A 22,095-nucleotide genomic window follows, 5' to 3' on the forward strand; every position below is an offset into this window, starting at 1 on the left:
TTATTGGAGGTTTGAAGACTCGACACAACGTCATGTTTCGGCTGTAAGGCCTGAGTCTGCTGTGCAGGATGTTGCAGAAGAGTGATGATGAAAGATCCTTTGAAGATGTCACAACAGTCTCTTGCACAGACTATGACTGGATGATGATAAAGATGGTTCTTCAAACAATGGTGTAGTAGTCTTGAAAAAGACTATTCTGAAAATAATTGGGTGGTCTCGTCAAAACAAACTTTTAATTAATTAAAGAACATCTTCCTGTTTCTGGTAGCCTTGGTCGCTCTCCCACTTTTTTGTGCTTTGTTGTCTTTACTGTGGGGCGTTTGAGTTCTCCGCTTGCCAGCGGATTTCCTCTCATATTGAAGTGTGGAGCCATATCAGGGACAGGCTATTGGAACTGTGATTATGCTTGAAAAAGCTTATTGTATTTTGAAGTGTGGAGCCATGTCAGGGACAGGCTACTGGAACTGTGACTGTGTTAGAAGAGACTTTATTAGACTTTATTGGAACTATTTCCCTTTGTGTGCATAAATAAAGTGCTTTGACTTTTACCTGGAATGTCCTACTAGGAGAGGTCATGGAGCCAAAAACAGGGAATTAAAAAATGTGTGGGATAAACACAGGGGATACCTAAATAGAAAGAGGATGGAAACACCACATGGCTGGTGTAGGGCAAGAGTAGTGGGAACTAAGGCCGATGCTGGACAGACTTCTACGGTCTACACCCCGAAAAAGGCAAAAGACAGATAAGGATTTGGCAACTTCAGTATTGTATATCACTTTATCATCATATGATGCAAGTGAGGGTGCTGTACAAATCAAGGGGAAAGGGGAAGACATCTTAACTAGCAAATTAAATACTGTTAGCAATGCAATAGCAATGTCCCAAGACTCCATCATATTCAACTGCCTATATGTGGTTGGCATGATGGCAAATTGCCAACCAGTGTTTAAGCATGATCAACTATAACCTGCACAGAGTGGTGGGTGAGTCTCTGGCTGGCTTGTTGGGCAGACTGGATGGACCATGCAGGTCTTTATCTGCTGTCATTTACTGTGTTAACTACAACTTGTGTATGCCACATTTACTGCGTTCCTGCAGCCAGCTGCTAATCCACGCTACCACAGACAATTATTGATTGTTAATGACAAATAGCAGCTAATTAAGCAATTAAGTTATATGTGTAACTGACTAGTCTATAACTGGCATGCGTAACTTTGCATTCTAAGCAAAAAATTGTAGCGTAAGGTCATAGAATAGTGAGTGAGATGCCATCAGCCACTATCCCACTAACTTATTTTCTGTTTATAAATATTTTGTTAGGACATGAAGATAAAAGAGGCAACTTTTTTTGTTGTTGTTACATTTGTACCCCGTGCCTTCCCACTCATGGCAGGCTCAATGTGGCTTACATATTGTATACAGGTACTTATTTGTACCTGGGGAAATGGAGGGTTAAGTGACTTGCCCAGAGTCACAAGGAGCTGCCTATGTCTGAAGTGGGAATTGAATTCAGTTCCTCAGGACCAAAGTCCACCACTCTAACCACTAGGCCACTCCTCCACAACCGATTTTCTTTTCAGCAAAACCCTCCATTGTCCCAGGTACAAAACATAGATTGTGATCATATTTGGTCGTACCGTAGAAAGGTAATATATCAAGAATCTAATAAGAATCTAACTGCCCGTATTAGGGAAAATAACATGCTTATTCATTTTGAAAATTACTCCTGGAAAATAATGAAAACACATTTACAACGGCTATTTAATGCATCATTTTTCTGCATATGCATACTTCTGTAAATGTAGAGGTACAAGTTATAAGTTTGAAGGAAAACATCACCCCAGATAATGCCTCCTTAAACGGGGTAAGATTATGTGCCGATAGGCAGTACACATGTGAATGCATCCACACTTAGGTGGAAAGTCTTATAAATGTCCAATTTCTGCCAGGTCTAGATCTGGGCATAGGCAACATCATATATAGGTATCTCTGGTGACAAATTATGAAGGCACCATCTGATCCCCATACCTGGGAACTGCTCTTTACTACTCCAGCCCTAACTCCTTCAAGCAAGGTGTAGAAAACTGGAGAGGAGGGGCAGAGGAAGTGAGCAAAGCTGCTTTTTGGTTTGCAATGTACTGGATGGAAGGGGGTGAAGCAGGGTTGTATACTGTGAAGCAGGTTTAACTAGGAGAAATAGGAGAGGGAGAGCTGGAAAATAAGCTGAGCAACTGTTTTCTCCCTTACCCCTTCTCTTTGTATTACAGGAGGCAGTCTGTGGGCAGAAACAGGATGAGATGTGTTAAAATAGGCCCAGCTCAGGCTGCAGCTCCCTGTGAACAGCTGAGGGCAGAGTGAGGGAAGAAGGAGAGAGCACAAGTCAGAGAGCTGTTAGTTATAGGAGGCAGAGGGGAAAAAGAGAGTGCTGGGGTCCCATTTCCGTCACCAGCCCAGAACTTGAGTTCCTTAGTAACAGAAACTCTTGCAGAAGAGTGGGTGAGCCTGCTGCACCAGGGTCTGTGAATGTAAACATCTCTTCACCTCTCATGCTAATTTCTTTCCATTGCTGCCACAGGCCAGGTGGGCAGAAGACAGGAGATCAGGGATGAAGAGGACAAGGGGTGCAGAAGGGTTACCATATGGCTCCAGAAAAAGGAGGATGGATTGAGCCAGCCGAGTTTTACTTCCATTGCTTTCAATGGAAGTAATTGAGCCAGCCGGGTTTTACTTCCATTGCTTTCAATGGAAAGCAATGGAAGTAAAACCCGGCTGGCTTAATCCGTCCTCCTTTTTCTGGAGCCATATGGTAACCCTTGGGCAGAGACATCCCAGGGAACCCTCATCCACTCTATAGTGCTAGAGGTCTTCCACTCCTCGTCAAGAGTACCTGTGCCCTTGGGTGATGTATTCTCTCTCTTAGTAACTTTCTTTGTTGCTGTAGAGATCCAGATTTTTTTTTTCTTCATATCTTCCTGCACTCTAAAATAGCTTTGTGTGTGTTGTGATAGTGATTGAATATGAAGCAGATATTACAGGAGGTCTTTTTGCATCACTTACCTTCATCCATTCCAACCAGGGCCTGGTTCAGGTCCTTGTCTCCATAACGGTTCTGGTGTTCCTTCCATGCAGAACCATTTTCACTACGCAACACAACCAGCTCCCGGTCACCACGGCCCAGAGATGCAAAGTGAGGGATTTCCACAATCACAGGACTGAAGGATAGAAGCATATTTGAGAAAGGTTTAAGAATGGGAACTGTACCATGAGTCATTTTCATACACTTGGTCTCACCTGTGTGAAAACTGAACTGACTGAGGGTCCCGGCAGGGCAGGTTTGAGAACCCCTGTATTAAGGGCACAGGGCACAGGCCTATCACAGAGTTTAAAGCAGGGATCCTCAAATCCAGTCCTCGAGGTCCACAACCCAGCCTGGTTTTCAGGATTTCCACAATGAATATGTATGATATTGTTATCTTAGGCAAGCCTTTATCACTGTTCTGCTACTTCACTGCCAGAATGATTAGCATGCTGTTTAAACCTAATACTGTAAGCATAGTACAATATCACCCAGATGCAGTCTCAATTGTTAAGCATGCAAATCTATCTCATGAATATTCATTGTGGATATCCTGAAAACCTGACTAGCTGGGGTGCCTCTAGGATCAGGTTTGGGAACCACTGCAGAGTACCTATTGATCTGTCCATCGATTACACAAGCAGCATTGCTTCAGAAATACACCTTTGTCTTTGATGACACAATACTCTAAATCTGGTCTGTGTTATGAAAGGGTTTATTTTCTAATGGTAAAATGTTATGTACAATCTGGCCAATATTCAGCGCTATTTAACCAGTCAGTAATGGTTGTTGACCAGTTAAATAGCGTTTCGGCACCTAACCGCTAATATTCAGCGTGAGATATCCAGTCATCTTCACTGAATACTGCCGGTTAGTGCCAAAAAAATAACCAGCTATATTGTGCAATAACCAGCAATATTCAGCGCTGACCAGCTAAATTTAGTGGCCAAATCGGACCGTCTAAATAGCAGTCCTATCTTTGGCCGCTATAAGTTTAACCAGCCAGCGCTGAATATTGGCATAGACTGTTAAGTTTGAGCCAGCCAAAAAAAAACCCCTGGATATTCAATGCCAGTCACTGGAAATATCTGGGGTCAGCGCTGGCATTGAATAACTGGTGTCCGTGCCGATGACGGCACTTAGGTGGGCTGTCTCCCACAAGCTTAATATCGGCCTCAATATTTTTACTGGGAAATTGCAAATCTGCACACTCCCAAAGGACCTAAAATTGAATGACAACCACCTAACTTTCGAAAACACCTAAAGGCCCACCTATTCAGAAAACACATCCCCGTTGAACTAACCTAACCATCCAGCGGACCAATCGAACTCTACCCATAAATCCAATAGTCCAAATGGAAGAGGCACAAATTTACAATGACCAATCAGGAGCCAAACATTTAATGCCCCCTACCAAGACCCATAACCCAAACATCTTACAGACTATGTACCCACTGTCCACCGGATCTGGAACATGCCTGACCAAGGATGTAACCCTATTCGACCATGTAGTGTTCTTCAACTCTTTTCTTATAACTTTCTAATTATAGTCATGTAATACCCATAGAATCCCCTATGTACTTAACCATGGCTCAATACTCCCTGCAAGAAAGCTTAAAGAGTCTCACTGTCGCTATCAAACTGTTAATCCCGCTCAATACCTTGTTACCACCCCTTTGTTCCATGTAAACCACATTGAACCTACCAATGTACTTAACCCTGGCTCAATACTCCCTGCAAGAAAGCTATCAAACTGTTAATCCCGCTCAATACTTTGTTACCACCCCTTTGTTCCATGTAAGCCACATTGAACCTGCCAATAGGTGGGAAAATGTGGGATACAAATGCAATAAATAAATAAAATGTTTTATTATTTTATAGATACCTGGAACAATGGATTTAGAATTGTATTTGCTTTCTATATACCCTGATATAGGATTTGCCAAAAAATGGCCATGTCAGGATTTAACTGTATGTAGATCCACTGTTTTATTTCTGTGTTATTACTATTTTCATAATTACTGATGTCTGTGGCCTCATTGCTTTTGCTAATTCTCTTTCGGACACACATCTCCAGAATGCAGCCAGCAAAAACTGAGACTGTTTCTTTCTTAATTACCTCAGGAACTGAGCTCCAGCAGGACCCAGTGCAATAATCCTGCTGGCTAAACCCTCTTCCTCAGCCAGTGCTGGTGGAGTTGCTAATTTCTGCGGTTTGACTAAGCGACAGGTGATCCGAGTGGGGGCAGCACAGGTTCTGGGTGGAATAATAACTCGCAGGCCATTGTGTCGACTTCCTCTCATAGATCCGCCCCGTGCATCCACCATAAAGCTCACCAAAAACCTAAAGGGATAAAGATCTGTCAGGCTTTCATAGAAATCATTACACCCCCTGACATTAGTAAATCGAAGGAGAAGGAGGAGCAAAGCAAGAGGAAACGCTACAAAATTTCTCAGAAACCTATACAGCGATCACCTGCTTTAGATCTTCATTTACTACCTTTCTCCTGCACTGACCATCTTTTTTAAGACAGCAAGTGCTTCAAATCCCCATATTTATACTAAGACAGCAAGTGCTTCAAATCCCCAAGCTTATACAGTCACACTAAAGCTCCTGAGGCAGGCACGTAGCCGAAACACGGTGCCATGTCGGGCATTACTAATAAAGCTTTTTTTTCTACTATAAGCTCCGTCTTCCTATTGTCATTGGTGGTGCCTTGCTGGTCACACTACTCCTTTTTTTGTACCGACCATAGCTGCCACATGGGGTGGAGCACCCCCTCCTCCGACTAAGGGGGGGTACGCTGAGCAGTCACACGGCTGTCGGCTCTGCCGGTCCCCTGCCTCCTCTGACATCAACTTCCTGTTCTGGAAAAAGGGACCAGCAGAGCCGATAGCTTCGCGACTGCTTATCGCACCCTCTTGCTGCCTGCACCCAGGGTGGACTGTCCTCACTACCCCACCCTTGGTACAATAGAGGCTACAACTTGTGCCACCATGAACCCCTTCATAAGTTTCACAGCATAGTTTCAATGGAAGTAAAATCTGGACTGGCTCAATCTGGCCTCTTTTTTCTGGAGCCATATGGTAACCCTAGTCACCATACCATGCACACCTTGAATGTAACATGAACATGTTGTGAATCTATAGGATATGTTTTGTGTCTGCACTCCTGCTATATAATGAAAAGTGAGAGTGACTGTGAGACAAGGTCATTCTGCAGAATATCCCCACAGATCTTAACCATGGGCTGTTATCCACTGGGGATTTATCCTTCCCAATTTCTACCCTTTTTCATTGGGTCTTGTGAGGAATCAGTACTGTGGGGTTTTTTTTGTTATAAACCCAGCTGTGCAAGAGAAATTTCTGAGATCCGTTGATATGGGCAGAAGATGGTGCTGGAAAGAAACACTTAACAATGCAGCTAAAATAGATCTGGATATTCAGCCACTGTTTCTAGATAGGGGTTGCTTTTCAATATCCAGGGTCAATGATGACCGGTTGGGCTAGCTGTTAGCAGTAGTATTCCGACTATTAAATAGACAGTTATCCAGTTAGTTGGTGGAATATCACTGCTAACCAGATAACTTCCAGTTCAGATAGTGCCAGTTCCAATTTCAAAATGGCTGCTGCAACCTCCAGCGGCAGTCATGTGAGGCTGTAGCATGCAGTCATGGCAGCCATTTTGATTGCAGGACTAGCATGGGCAAGAGCGACTCGGGGTCCGAAGAGGCCATTAGACTACCAGGACTTCTAAGGTAGGCCCGGAGAGGGCAGGGTTTGTGGTTGGGGGTGTGGACAGCCCGGAGGGCCTGCTTTCTGCCGGGGAGGGGGGGGGGGGGGGCACAGTTGGTTTTGGATGAAACTGAAAAGTCCAGTTTTGGTCATCCTCTATACTCAGTGTGAACAGGGCTGCTCATGGGATTCACATTATCAGAGTTAGATACTCACCCAGTGTGCACAGGGCTGCTCACAGGGCTCACATTATCAGAGGTCTCGGTAGCAGGGCTACTGGGAATTAGAGAATCCTCATCAAACTCCTTGTATAGATGAACCTAAAAGACCAAATTCACAGTTACACCCTACACCGTATGCTGCACAGAGTGTAATAAAAGTAGACCAAATCATTACAAGTATGATAAATACAGAACAGAGCACTGCAGAAGTAATAAACAGGGAATTGAGTATTGGAAAAAATAATAAGCTGCAGTAAAGTATTACAGGTTATAGTAAAAAGAGGAAATATTGATAGGTTTTGATACAGATGAAGCAGAGTGTTACACGGTATGAAAAAGGTATAGAATATTCTTGTATACAATAAAGAGGAAAGAAAGTATTACAGAGTATTAGAAGAGGACAGGCTTACAGAGTATGATACTGAGGGTATAACAGAGTAGAATTGCAGTATTCTAGGGGTGATGAATTGAAAGTGTAGGAGAAAAGATTATAGAGGATGATAAAGAGAGGGAACAGGAGCACAGGGAGCAGCATGGTGTGACAGCACGGTGTACCTGCTCTCGCTCCTCTGGCTTGATTGCGACAATCTCTGGTGTGACGCACGGGATTCTGGGGATGGCTGGTGATTTCTCCCTGCCCACAATCAAGAGAGGCAATCAGAAGAAGAAGTGACCCGGCACAAGAGAAAAGGCCTAAGGTGAAGTAGTAGCATGCAACATGGAGAATGGCACGTTTATAACACATCAACAGGTGGAAACATGCACTCTTCTGTTCTATTTCAGGGACAAATCGGAGGAAGGATAGTATAGGATAAAGATTTAGTGCCAGGACTTAACTCTTGCCAAGACTCGTTCTAGAGCAGCTAATAATTATATAACAGTAATTTTCCTCACAGATTAGAAAACACAACTGCAGCCTCCCCTGACTCAGCAGCAACCCAGAGGGAGGGAACAGGGTGATTATTACAGGGACACACAGAGCAGGATAGATGTCACTTGCAGTATCCCAGGAGCCCTCCTGATTTGAAAATCACGTGTTCGCCATTAATCCACACCTCCTTTCTATTGCTGGTAATGCTCACACCAAAAGAACCTCAAAAGAGCTGAGAAAATGCAGAAGTAACTATAAATTACTTCTAAAATGAAATGTGCAAGCCATGTGCATCAATGATACATATTTTTGCAGTAATGTGTACAGCTGGTGCTCACCGCCTGTATTTTTTTTACTACAGTAATATGCGTCACAGATGCTCACTGCCTGTATTTTCTTGATTGCAATAACAGATACCACTAGCTGGCCCAGTTTACAATAACCTAGGCAGTCCCTCCAGATTCAGATTTTGAAGGAGCTCTCTGTCTCCTGTACCTGGGAACTGTCACGTTTCACCTAGGAAATACACAGGAAAGCCCTGCTGCATGTGAATCCAACCTCTTTCTCCCGCCCCCCCCCCCCCCCCCCGCCCCACCTTTAGGCAACCTGCGGGGGAAACAAGTGGGAATGGACTACAAGAACAGGGCAATTGAAAGCCTTATGTCCAAAACCTGCGAAATCCATATTGGAAGCATTGGATTTAGAATTTTGGAAATAAGTCCTTCAATCGTTTTTTGTTCTGACGTGTCTGCTCCACTATCACTCTAACCCTACCTCCCCCCCCCCCCCCCCCCACACCGCTTCTCTTGTTTCAACAGGCTGCTAGTTAGGGAGAAACAGGATGGGAAGATCCACAGTAGAAAGGACTCAGCTCTCTCTGATCCCATGATTTGGGAATCACTTGAAAGCAGCTTGGGGGGGGGGGGGGGGGGCGGGTAAGAGGAGAGAGACACCCAGCATACAAAAGTCATGGAGCTGTGGTGATTTATTGGAAAGAAGAATGCACACATACACAGATTTCCTTAGTAATAGGAAGCTCTTCTGGAGGAGGGGGACTCACTTGCCCTGTCCTTTTATCCTCACCTCTTTATTCCTGTCCTCTTATCCTCACCTCTTTATTCCCTTACCCTTAATTGTTCTGTCTGTTTTACCTGTCTTATCTAGATTGTAAGCTCTTTGAGCAGTGACTGTCTTTTTGTGTATGGTGTACAGCGCTGCGTATGCCTTGTAGCGCTATAGAAATGATAAGTAGTAGTAGTAGTAGCCTGAGAGAACACACTTGCTCATAGGCTTACATTAAATTCTTGCTATTGCTGCCACTGGGATCAGGGCTGAAAGGAGACCCTGGCTGGCACATCCCGGCCTATAGATCAGCATACATAGAATACAGGAGCTATGAGAGAACCCTTACCTTACTTCCTCTCAAATTCCTATGGTGCCATCTGAGCCCTTAGGGGGTTGATATTCAAAGCGATTTAAATGGCTCCTGGCCAGTTAAGTCGCCCGTTCAGGGCTAACCACTAATTTTCAGCAGCACTTAATTGGTTAGTACCGCTGAAAATAACTGGTTAACGCCAAACTGAAATCTGGCTAGTTGGGGGGCAATATAGGGGCAGAGTCAGCACTTGGCAGTTAAGTGCCAATATTCAGCACTAAACCAGCAAGGTTAACCGCATAACCAGGACTGCATAAAAGTCAGTCCTATATTTATGTGGTAACCCATAGCTGGTTAACTGCTGAATATCGCATGTAACCAGCTCTGCATTAGCTGGTTCCAGAAACCTGGAAATTCCATACTGGTGCTTGTCTGACATTGCTGTCTGGATGTCTCAACGCCACCTGAAATTAAATATGACCAAAACCGAGCTTCTCATTTTCCCCCCCAAACCCACCTCCCCGCTCCCCCCGTTTTCTATTTCTGTTGATGGCTCCCTCATTCTCCCTGTCTCCTCAGCTCGAAACCTTGGGGTCATCTTTGACTCTTCTCTCTCCTTCTCTGCTCATATCCAGCAGATTGCCAAGACCTGTCGTTTCTTTCTTTACAACATCCGTAAAATCCGCCCTTTTCTTTCCGGGCACTCTACCAAAACCCTCATCCACACCCTTGTCACCTCTCGTTTAGACTACTGCAATCTGCTTCTTGCTGGCCTCCCACTTAGTCACCTCTCCCCTCTCCAGTCGGTTCAAAACTCTGCTGCCCGTCTCGTCTTCCGCCAGGGTCGCTTTACTCATACTACCCCTCTCCTCAAGACCCTTCACTGGCTCCCTATCCGTTTTCGCATCCTGTTCAAACTTCTTCTACTAACCTATAAATGTACTCACTCTGCTGCTCCCCAGTATCTCTCCACACTCGTCCTTCCCTACACCCCTTCCCGTGCACTCCGCTCCATGGATAAATCCTTCTTATCTGTTCCCTTCTCCACTACTGCCAACTCCAGACTTTGCGCCTTCTGTCTCGCTGCACCCTACGCCTGGAATAAACTTCCTGAGCCCCTACGTCTTGCTCCATCCTTGGCCACCTTTAAATCTAGACTGAAAGCCCACCTCTTTAATATTGCTTTTGACTTGTAACCATTCGCCTCCACCTACCCTCCTCTCTTCCTTCCCGTTCACATTAATTGATTTGATTTGCTTACTTTATTTATTTTTTGTCTATTAGTTTGTAAGCTCTTTGAGCAGGGACTGTCTTTCTTCTATGTTTTTGCAGTGCTGCAAACGCCTTGTAGCGCTATAGAAATGCTAAATAGTAGTAGTAGTATCCGGCATTGAATTTCTGGGTTTCATGCTGGCCACGGTCAGCAAGACGCTGATCACCAGTGGCTGAATATCGGGCCCTTAGTGGCTGTCTTGCGGTACTACCACTAGCCTTTGTCCTTTAGTGAAAGTACTGCAAGACTTTTTGAAAATGGAGTCACTGGAGCAGCAGAGATTGCTGATCGCTCCTCCCCCGCACTAGACCACAGGCACAGGCAGTAGATGCCAGGAGAAGCAAGAAAGGGGTCTGTAATATTTACAACAAAGAAGTGGGGCTTGGGTTTATATTATATATTCTCGGAAATGCTAGAAGGTGGATATGCCCCTCATTACTACCCCACCACTAATTTCAGCCAGGAGGCATGTTTAAAGCAATAGACCAGTCACAAAGAAATATGCTGGCACATCTGGAGCCTACTATCTCACATTACAGTGGCCGATAATGTTCCCAGCTGCAGCAATACAAAATTTTTTTTTACTGTGGGTTTCACAGCGGTACTGCGGATTAGTGAATCCTGCAGTAATTTTCTTGTGGTAGAATGTGAATGTGCGGAACGCACTATTTTTCTGTAGGTCAGTGAATAGGTCTCTTAGGGCATGGATGTTTCAACTGTAACTGAGTTTGTAACTCACCTTAAGCTTGGACCTGAAAATCTGCACAGACACCATAGCAGGAGCAGGGACAGCAGAAGGGCATTTTGGTTGGAGAAGCCAAACAAACCAATCTCCAGTCTATGCCTCCAAGCTGTCTAGTTGCTGATGGGTAGGCCCATGGTCCCAATGGCCAACCCCATTTTGCAAGCGTGCACACTGATTTAGTTACTTTACTTAAGCACAGCCCCTGCGCCTTCCCTGGGTTGCCTTGGAGAGATGAGCTGAAGGGAGGGACTAGAGGGAGAGTGGAGATCCATACAGAAAGGATGGGAGAGGGAAGAGAGGCATGCAGGTAATGAGGGAAGATGAGGATTCAGAGGCCTGGGGAGAGACTGGCGCCATGGAAAGGGGAAAAGAGGAGCACAGCATGTCGGTATGCAGATTATTGCCAATTATATTGATTTAAGGGGTCTGACAGCCACTGGCCTCCCTTAATCAAAACCAAAGGTTGACAACCTTTCTGATCCCTAGTTTCCCACATCTATCATTTTCATGTGGGAGACACAGCTGGTATGCGGACCCCTTCTTGACCTGGACCTTAGGCGTTTGCCTAGTTTGCTTATGCATGACTCCTGCCCTGCTCATGCACTACGAGCCCCTCTGTGCCCAAGACACATTTCTTCCCTCCTATACATCATGTGCTGGATGCCTATGACCCTTTGAGCATCTTACACTTGGTCCAGTTTAGGTACAAATTCCAGCATTTCCTTCTCTTCATCTCGTTCTTGGGATTCTTGTCTCTCGTGGGAAGGTCCAAGCAGGTCTTCTCCTGAAATCAACACAATTTGAAGGTAACAGAAGACTAGAAAGATAAAGAAACAGACAGACAGCGGAACAGGTTCTCTCTGCCAGTCTAATGAGACATACCACAGAGTGAATGTGGCAGCGCTGTCACTATAAGGAAAGGGATAAAGGGGAATGGCTGATCTTATATCGTGCTTCTACTGAACACAAGAAGATGTTACCCATGAAAGGAGATTAAATTCAACCTTAGATCCACAATTCTGGGTTTAGAGGATGGGGGGAGGCAGGTTTATAAAAAGGAGGAAGCAAAATTTAGGTGGCTTCTAGAAACTCTCATTTTGAATGCTCTGTGCCTATGGGAGGATGATATCTGACTATCAACAAATAGCAGGGGCTTCTCTTGCAGCACATTCACTCTACTGCGGAAATGTTCCCCTCACAGCACAGCCATGTGTGGACAGCCACTGTGCAGTGAGGACCAGAAGAGCGGGGTCAAAGAGATAAGCAGGGATCAACAGAAATAATAGGAAGGGGCGAGGAGGAAGACGTTGGGTTGGGTTGGGTATAGATGCTTAGTGCTGAGAGTTAGAAGGAGCAAGAGGGTTGACTGTGATCCTCCTGTGAAATTTTGATGGATTTGGCTACTTGACATGTAGCTAATAGTAAACAATGATCTTTTAGCAATCATACCAGTTTAAAGATATTTTAAAGATACACTTCACTATAATTTTTTAAATAATGTGTATTATATGGGGGCTTACCATGCGGATTAACTAAATTATACATCAATCTAGAAATGCTGAACTTAAAGGAGAGAATTACTTCCACAAAGTGTGTGTGTGTGTGTGTGTGTGTGGGGGGGGGGGGGGGGGGGTCATTTACTAACAGTATGGGCTAACGCCATTATTGTGCATTATCTGCTCCAGGGCCCATTTTATGCAATTTGCCCTGAGGCAGATAACACGTAGTAATGGTGTTAGTGCATATTAATATTAATAAATGAACAAGAAAATGTGTGTGAGACTTTCTTCTATGAAAATGTTATACCATTTCTTCTCATAGAAAAAGCATTTCTGCATTCAAAAGACACATTGCTCTAAGCACCAGACACAGCACTTATCCATATAAATCGCTGGATAACCCGACCAGCAGAACTTATCCAGATAAATCATTAAAGAAACAGCTAGCAGCACTTATCCGAATAAATCACTAGAAAGACCAGCTAGCGACAGGATAAATCACTAATTAGACCCAGCCAGCAGCACTTATCCGGACAAATCATTAGAAAGACTCATCCACCAGCTCTTATCCGGACAAATCATTAGAAAGACTCATTCAACAGCACTTATCCGGATAACTGCTTAGAAAGACCTAGCCAGCAGCTCTTATCCAGATAAATCATTAGAAAGACCCAGCCAGGAGCACTTATCCGGACAAATCATTATAAAGACTCATCCTGCAGCACTTATCCGGACAAATCATTAGACAGACTCATCCAGCAGCACTTATCCGGATAAATGCTTAGAAAGACCCAGCCAGGAGCACTTATCCAGACAAATCATTACAAAGACTCATCCAGCAGCACTTATCCGGACAAATCATTAGAAAGACTCATCCACCAGCTCTTATCCGGACAAATCATTAGAAAGACTCATTCAACAGCACTTATCCGGATAACTGCTTAGAAAGACCCAGCCAGCAGCTCTTATCCAGATAAATCATTAGAAAGACCCAGCCAGGAGCACTTATCCAGATAAATCATTAGAAAGACTCATCCAGCAGCACTTATCCAGACAAATCATTAGAAAGACTCATCCTGCAGCACTTATCCGGACAAATCATTAGAAAGACTCATCCAGCAGCACTTATCCAGACAAATCATTACAAAGACTCATCCTGCAGCACTTATCCGGACAAATCATTAGAAAGACTCATCCACCAGCTCTTATCCGGACAAATCATTAGAAAGACTCATTCAACAGCACTTATCCGGATAACTGCTTAGAAAGACCCAGCCAGCAGCTCTTATCCAGATAAATCATTAGAAAGACCCAGCCAGGAGCACTTATCCAGATAAATCATTAGAAAGACTCATCCAGCAGCACTTATCCAGACAAATCATTAGAAAGACTCATCCTGCAGCACTTATCCGGACAAATCATTAGAAAGACTCATCCAGCAGCACTTATCCAGACAAATCATTACAAAGACTCATCCTGCAGCACTTATCCGGACAAATCATTACAAAGACTCATCCTGCAGCACTTATCCGGACAAATCATTAGAAAGACTCATCCAGCAGCTCTTATCCAGACAAATCATTAGAAAGACTCATCCAGCAGCACTTATCCAGACAAATCATTAGAAAGACTCATCCTGCAGCACTTATCCAGATAAATCATTAGAAAGACTCATCCAGCAGCACTTATCCGGATAAATGCTTAGAAAGACCCAGCCAGCAGCTCTTATCCAGATAAATCATTAGAAAGACCCAGCCAGGAGCACTTATCCAGATAAATCATTAGAAAGACTCATCCTGCAGCACTTATCCGGACAAATCATTAGAAAGACTCATCCAGCAGCACTTATCCAGACAAATCATTACAAAGACTCATCCTGCAGCACTTATCCGGACAAATCATTACAAAGACTCATCCTGCAGCACTTATCCGGACAAATCATTAGAAAGACTCATCCAGCAGCTCTTATCCAGACAAATCATTAGAAAGACTCATCCAGCAGCACTTATCCAGACAAATCATTAGAAAGACTCATCCTGCAGCACTTATCCAGATAAATCATTAGAAAGACTCATCCAGCAGCACTTATCCGGACAAATCATTAGAAAGACTCATCCACCAGCTCTTATCCGGACAAATCATTAGAAAGACTCATTCAACAGCACTTATCCGGATAACTGCTTAGAAAGACCCAGCCAGCAGCTCTTATCCAGATAAATCATTAGAAAGACCCAGCCAGGAGCACTTATCCAGATAAATCATTAGAAAGACTCATCCAGCAGCACTTATCCAGACAAATCATTAGAAAGACTCATCCTGCAGCACTTATCCGGACAAATCATTAGAAAGACTCATCCAGCAGCACTTATCCAGACAAATCATTACAAAGACTCATCCTGCAGCACTTATCCGGACAAATCATTAGAAAGACTCATCCACCAGCTCTTATCCGGACAAATCATTAGAAAGACTCATTCAACAGCACTTATCCGGATAACTGCTTAGAAAGACCCAGCCAGCAGCTCTTATCCAGATAAATCATTAGAAAGACCCAGCCAGGAGCACTTATCCAGATAAATCATTAGAAAGACTCATCCAGCAGCACTTATCCAGACAAATCATTAGAAAGACTCATCCTGCAGCACTTATCCGGACAAATCATTAGAAAGACTCATCCAGCAGCACTTATCCAGACAAATCATTACAAAGACTCATCCTGCAGCACTTATCCGGACAAATCATTACAAAGACTCATCCTGCAGCACTTATCCGGACAAATCATTAGAAAGACTCATCCAGCAGCTCTTATCCAGACAAATCATTAGAAAGACTCATCCAGCAGCACTTATCCAGACAAATCATTAGAAAGACTCATCCTGCAGCACTTATCCAGATAAATCATTAGAAAGACTCATCCAGCAGCACTTATCCAGACAAATCATTAGAAAGACTCATCCTGCAGCACTTATCCGGACAAATCATTAGAAAGACTCATCCAGCAGCACTTATCCAGACAAATCATTACAAAGACTCATCCTGCAGCACTTATCCGGACCAATCATTAGAAAGACTCATCCACCAGCTCTTATCCGGATAAATGCTTAGAAAGACCCAGCCAGCAGCTCTTATCCAGACAAATCATTACAAAGACTCATCCTGCAGCACTTATCCGGACAAATCATTACAAAGACTCATCCTGCAGCACTTATCCGGACAAATCATTAGAAAGACTCATCCAGCAGCTCTTATTCGGATAAATCATTAGAAAGACCAATCCAGCAGCTCTTATCCAGAGAAATCATTAGAAAGACTCATCCAGGAGCACTTATCTGGATAAACCCGACCTGCAGCACTCAGTTGGACAGCAGGTGATGCCATCCAGATAATGCTTTTTAACTCTTGAGCCTAGTGGCTTTTGCTGCAGCATTTTCTGAGATCTCCTTTGGAATAGCACCTGAAAGCTGGCCCTCTAGGATCTAACACGTTTTCTTTGAGACAATAAAACCATTTCCACCTTTTACTCTAGTTCACATATATTCAGTTCATTTCTCTTTTTGTTTTTAAGGCTCTTCTTGTCCAGTATTTTGCTATGTTTATCTTATTTGATGCGAGTTTTTCTCTTTGTATGGTCTGTCTCGTCTATCCAGCAGTGGCATAGCCAGAGCCAAGTTTCGGGGTGGGCCAATAGTTGGTTTGGGTGGGCACTAGGCACCCCATTTCTTCTGGCTCCCCCCTTTACTCTTCCCTCTTGCTCTCCCCCACCCCTCCAAAATATAAAATTAAAACTGCCTTAGCTGGCAGGGATCCCTAAGCCCCATCAGCTGAAGAAGTCTGGAGTGGCCCAGAGACTGCTAAATCATGGCAGTTGGCGGCAGCATATTCACCCCCTGATGCTGGCATTGCGAGCGTGCATGAGAATGGAGCATGCTCCCGTTGCCTGCACCAGAGACTCTACCTGATGCTGCTAACTGCTATGATTTTGAAGACTCCAGGTGGCTCCCAGTTTCTTCAGCTGGTGGGGCCTAGGGATTCCCACCAGCTACATGACTGTGTGTCTGGCTGCTGGGTGGGCCTGAGGCAAAACTGAATGGGCTCTGGTTCACCCAGATTTCCCAATCTGTCACACTTGTCCACAACTCTTTGGTCTTACCTATCCCCAGATCCCACAAAAACAGCTTTTTTTATGGAACAATATTATGAAAGAATCACTAATGAATTTCAGTCTCTTCATGTTGTATCTGTGATTGCTACCATTTTATCCTTCAGTATCAAAAGCAAGAAAAGATATTTACAGACATGTGACCAGCTATTTCAAAGGCTGATTTGAATAACTTAGAGAAAACAAACGTCTCTCTTGCTGTATTAGGCTAACTTCCCACCTCAAGATAGGCAAGTCTTTCTAGAGCAGGGGGTACACCAAAGCATTTGGGTTTCAGAATATTCACAATGAATTTATATGCGAGGCAGATATGCGTACAGGAGAGGCAGTACATGCAAATCTGGCTCATGCATATTCACTATTGACATCTTGAAAACTTGACTGACTGGCATTTAAGTTTTCTGTCAAGGGAGAAGGAAGACAGTGCTAGGGAACAGTTAGGAAGGAATCTCCACTAACCCTGGGTGAGGATGGTCCCTCCAGGAGAGGCTGAGATGGGCTAAGGACCTATCACTTATCCCAATATACAACTTCAGACTTTCTCCTTTTTTTCACAGTAATGAGGAAATTGGAAAGGATATGATGTGGAGTATATATCCTTTCAGACACAGAGCTAGGGTACACCTTTCATTTGATGGTTGTGTAGGTCACGTTTGCTGTGCCAGGATTTGGGGACAAAGATGTAGATGAAGTTGGAAACAGGGACCTTGCTCTAAACTGCATTCCCCTTTTCTGTTGTGATCTTGGGTAGACAAGAATGAGATGCAGCAATTACAAAGCATGCAGCTACCACAAAGACAGCAGTATGGACACAGACAAAGTAATAGAAAGACCTGCAAAAACAAAATGGCTTTATGGCTATGTGACACTACAGGCTTCAATTTTAGTGCCCACACTGGGGTTCATGAGACTAATGAGAAGTGGAACATGAGTTAGTGATTCAGGGAGCTGATGAACACAAACAGAATTCCATACCCGTTACAGGGACACGAGAAGTTCCTAGAAGGTAAAAAAGCAGATTTAATCACCCAAGCCACACGGCAACAAGATCCAAGTCATGGCTTCACTGTGTCACACATACTGACAAGGCTAAAGCCACACTGAGCGATACTAGCAGGCAGCTTTCAAAAGGATCACAGGAACTGACTCGGGATATCAATGTCTCCTCAAATACAAAGCTGAGACTGGGGACTTAGTCAGTCTCAGCCTGGGACTCAACACTGCTCATATCACAGAAACATGCTCTTTAGGATGCCAGATGGATGTACCAACACGACAAGGGAGCAAATGTGAAATGCATCCATGTCCTGGCTATTCTAATGTAACTGCAACACTAGAGATAGAGTTATTGATCATAGACATCTCCTCTTACCTTCATCTTCAGAAACATCCAGGATCTCATCCACAGTTTCAGGAAAGCTCATACGGTGCTTCTCGCTGACAGTCTATATGAGAAGAGACAATCATAAGGCATCCTTCCCAAACTCCACTTCAAGCTTCTCACTAGACAGATTCTCTCAGGGGAAGTCTCCTGGGACAGAGAGCAAGGGAGTGACAGGAAAGATGTCTCCCGAAATGGTAGGCAAGGGGTATGTCGGTAGAGATGTCATCCAGGATAGGAAGAATGGGATGTCAGGAGAGATGTCTCCTTGGAGCAGCAGGTGTCAGAAGAGATATCTCAGATGAGATATCTCCTGGGACAGGGAACAGGGAATGAGTCCAGAGAGATGACTTCTGGGATGGGGAAACAATAGGTATCTCCATAAAGACTTACTGTGATGCTCGTTTCCTCTGTAACAATTTTGAGTACATCTGTTACCGATATATAGCCAAGACGCTGGGCAATAGCCAGTGGTGTGCTACCATTCTGAAAGAGATGATGAAAGAGATATACTCAAGGTGGATTGAAGTACATCACACACACATAAAGACATTTTTTGAATGTTTTATATTTGGTCAGGTTTTCCTTACAGAACCATGCTGGTGGGTTGCAAATGCAGAGTTCTCCACTGCAGGGAGACAAGTCAGTTTATCTCACAAGGAGTATAAAGTGATGCTTTAACTGAGCATTCAGCATAGCAGATCCCAGCACTGATCTCACTGGAGTGTTGAGGAGGTACTACAGTGGCATTTCACCCTCTGACTGCAGGCCCAGGGTTGACAAGGAGCTACAGTGGGATCATACCCTATGACTGCAGTTCTGAGTCATAGTCTATAAATGGAGAGCCCTTCCCTTATCTTGCTATATTAGGAAATGAGCATAAGATCATAGTGATGACCACATTAATAAGGGCCGGTGAAGGAGAGAGAGAGGCAAGATATTGGAATATATTGGGTTTGGGATGTGGTAATCATTAGTTTATGGGGTTTGGTTTTATGGTGACAAATACCAATGTGGGTTCATAGTAATGTTCAGGGGGGGGGGGGGTGATTGTGTTGGTTTGAAATCTGCAATAACCAGTTACTAAAGAAGGATTGTATCTGATGTGGTTCTATTGAATTGTATCAGTTGTACTGTTGATTCACCAATAAAAATTGGTTTATGCTAAAAAGAGAAGGATACAGAATAAGATTGTAGCTCATGAGGAAGGGGAAGGCCTACCTAATAAGTGAAGTGGACAGGTCAAAGCTCATCAGTGACACAGTCACTGAACATGAGAGGAGAAACGCAAGCCTATAAGAAAGGTTCAATGGAATACATTTCTAAGATTTCTGACTCACCACGCAAGTTGTGTTGGGGGAAGCACCATGCTTCAGTAGCAGTGTTACAATGTCCGTATGTCCCTGCTGAGCTGCCTGGTGCAAAGGAGTGTATCCCAGCTGTAGTGAGATAAATAGTGGCAGAGGGTATTTCCAGAATCTATTAACTCTACTATAGACACAGCCTATCTCCAGAACCCAGTCAGTCATGTTTCCCTAGGCAGACAGCAGGTCCAGAACCTGGTTGGTCATTCTCCCTCAAGTAGACAGTTTGTCTGAGAACCTAGTCAGTCATTCTCCCCTAGACAATGCCCAGAACTCAATCGATCATTCCCCCCTAGGCAGAGAGAGTAGGTCCAGAAACAGATCAGTTATTTTGCTCTAAATAGACAGCAGGTCCAGAGCCTGGTCAGTTATTTTTCCCTTAGGCAGAGTGTAGGTCCAGAAAAGACTAACATCTATTTCTATTTCAAAGAATATGTCCTCAGTTACAAATTAATTTTTTAAGTTAAAAGTCTAGTATTTTACTACTATACCTCAATCCCAAAAAAGGATTAAACTGTTTCATTCTGATGACATCAATGATGACTATACAAAAACCAGCAGAAATAACAGATATATGGCATTTCCTGCAGGTAAGCCTGCGTTTCAGAACTTCCTATTAGAAGGGAGTGTTATAATTTCTTCTGACCAGATGAGATTTCGTCCTCATGATTTTTTGTTGTTTTATATAAGCACAGAAGTTACTTTGCTTTTCTGTTTCAGACTTTCATTCATTTCTGTCATATTTGAGGTATGATTCATCATACTGCACTCCATAAGACTCAATTTCTCATAAAACTATATTATTGTACACGTAATATTTTCAATTATGGACTTCAGAGCTCAAAAGAAAGGTCTGATATGCCATTACAGTATCCTACAGAGAAAGGAAACTAAAATGACAGCCTTAAATTGACTGAGGTGTGAACTTCCAGGGTGGTACTGCTGCTCTGGTGAAATATGGGATGGGCAGTCAGTATCCACCATGCATAAATGAATCTTCTCTCTAGAGACATCTCCCAGGCCAGGGAGAAGGGGGTGTGCCAGGAAAGCCCTCCAACTATAAGGAGCAGGGTGTGTTTTAGAAGAGTTGTCTCCTAAGAGAGGGAGTAGGAATAATGTCAAGAGAGCCATCTCCCAGAACAAGGAGTAAATCAGCCATATAAAATAGAATATGGTAAGCAGTTCTGTAGCAGACAGTTATGTAGATACAGGTGTACAGATCTGCGTGAAGGGTGTAGCCAACCAGGACATGTGTAGGAGGGAAGTCCTAAGTACAGTTGACTGGAGATAGGCTCAGAGAAAAGGTTCACACTCAGAAACGAGGGATCACAATCAGCTTTCTCCAGTTAACTTGAAGAAAGGAATCATATCAGCTGTTCCTTACCTTGGTCTTTGCATTCACGTTGGCTTGGTGCTGTTGGAGGAACTTCACCATTTTGATATTCCCATAGTGACTGGCCACATGCAGTGGAGTATAACCCATCTGTGTGAAAATATATAAAATTAATGAATAACAATAATAAATTCTCTCACAATCCCTGTGCTGGAGGTATAAACAGAGGCTTAATTCTCTAGTGTGGTCAGTATTTCATTTATCCCCAGCCCTGCTCCTGTGCTGAATGTATATAGAAGGGTTTCAGCCCTTCTGTCATCCTATCCCTGCTCCTACCACTTTTGTCCCTGTGCTAGGGGTATATAGGCAGGACTGGATTAAAACTGGGACTGGGACCCAGAAATGCAAGACAAGGCAAAACACGGAAGTAGATTAAAACTGGGTCCAGAAAAGGGCAAGGCAAGGACTAGACTGAAAGAGACAAGACAAAGCACAACTAGACAGGCAAGATAGGGCAGGAGATAGGTAACAAAATAACAGAAGCAAGACAATAAACAAGGCAGAAACAGGATTCAGGATTCTCAAACAGGCTTGGCTGGAACAGGATTCTGGAACAAGATTCAGTATTCTCAAACAGGCTTGGCTGGGACAGGATTCAGGATTCTGGAACAAGATTCAGAATTCTCAAACAGGCTTGGCTGGGACAGGATTCTGGAACAGGATTCAGGATTCTCAAACAGGCTTGGCTGGAACAGGATTCAGGATTCTCAAACAGGCTTGGCTGGAATATGATTCAGGATTCTGGAACAGGATTCTCAAACAGGCTTGGCTGGAACAGGATTCAGGATTCTGGAACAAGATTCAGGATTCTCAAACAGGCTTGGCTGGAACAGGATTTAGGATTCTCAAAGAGGCTTGGCTGGAACAGGATTCTGGAATGAGCTTGGCTGGAACCGGATACTGAAAGGGACTTGGCTTGGCTGGAACTAGGTACTGAAAGGGACTTGGCTTGGCTTAGCAGGGAACTGGGACAGAACTAGCTCAAACATTGAGCAGGAGCAG

The 22,095-nt window shown here is 43.9% G+C and overlaps 1 protein-coding gene across 6 annotated transcripts in view; it reads right to left on the reverse strand.

Moving 5' to 3' along the window:
- The window catches only part of ANK1 (ankyrin 1), a 319,396-nt gene that overhangs the window by 124,227 nt on the left and 173,074 nt on the right, over positions 1 to 22,095 (reverse strand). For 5 of the 6 annotated variants that reach the window (XM_030202060.1, XM_030202058.1, XM_030202061.1 and 2 more), the window contains 10 exons: positions 21,085 to 21,183; positions 19,677 to 19,775; positions 18,730 to 18,822; positions 18,328 to 18,400; positions 17,931 to 17,954; positions 11,985 to 12,081; positions 7,589 to 7,667; positions 7,029 to 7,132; positions 5,197 to 5,421; positions 3,059 to 3,213 (listed from right to left, as the gene is read on the reverse strand). In XM_030202060.1, the coding sequence (XP_030057920.1) occupies positions 3,059 to 3,213; positions 5,197 to 5,421; positions 7,029 to 7,132; positions 7,589 to 7,667; positions 11,985 to 12,081; positions 17,931 to 17,954; positions 18,328 to 18,400; positions 18,730 to 18,822; positions 19,677 to 19,775; positions 21,085 to 21,183 (1,048 nt within the window). The remainder of the gene's footprint in view (positions 1 to 3,058; positions 3,214 to 5,196; positions 5,422 to 7,028; positions 7,133 to 7,588; positions 7,668 to 11,984; positions 12,082 to 17,930; positions 17,955 to 18,327; positions 18,401 to 18,729; positions 18,823 to 19,676; positions 19,776 to 21,084; positions 21,184 to 22,095) is intronic. The other variant, XM_030202059.1, reaches the window with a different exon arrangement.

This window comes from Microcaecilia unicolor, chromosome 4 (genome assembly GCF_901765095.1).
Source record: "Microcaecilia unicolor chromosome 4, aMicUni1.1, whole genome shotgun sequence".
NCBI lineage: Eukaryota > Metazoa > Chordata > Amphibia > Gymnophiona > Siphonopidae > Microcaecilia > Microcaecilia unicolor.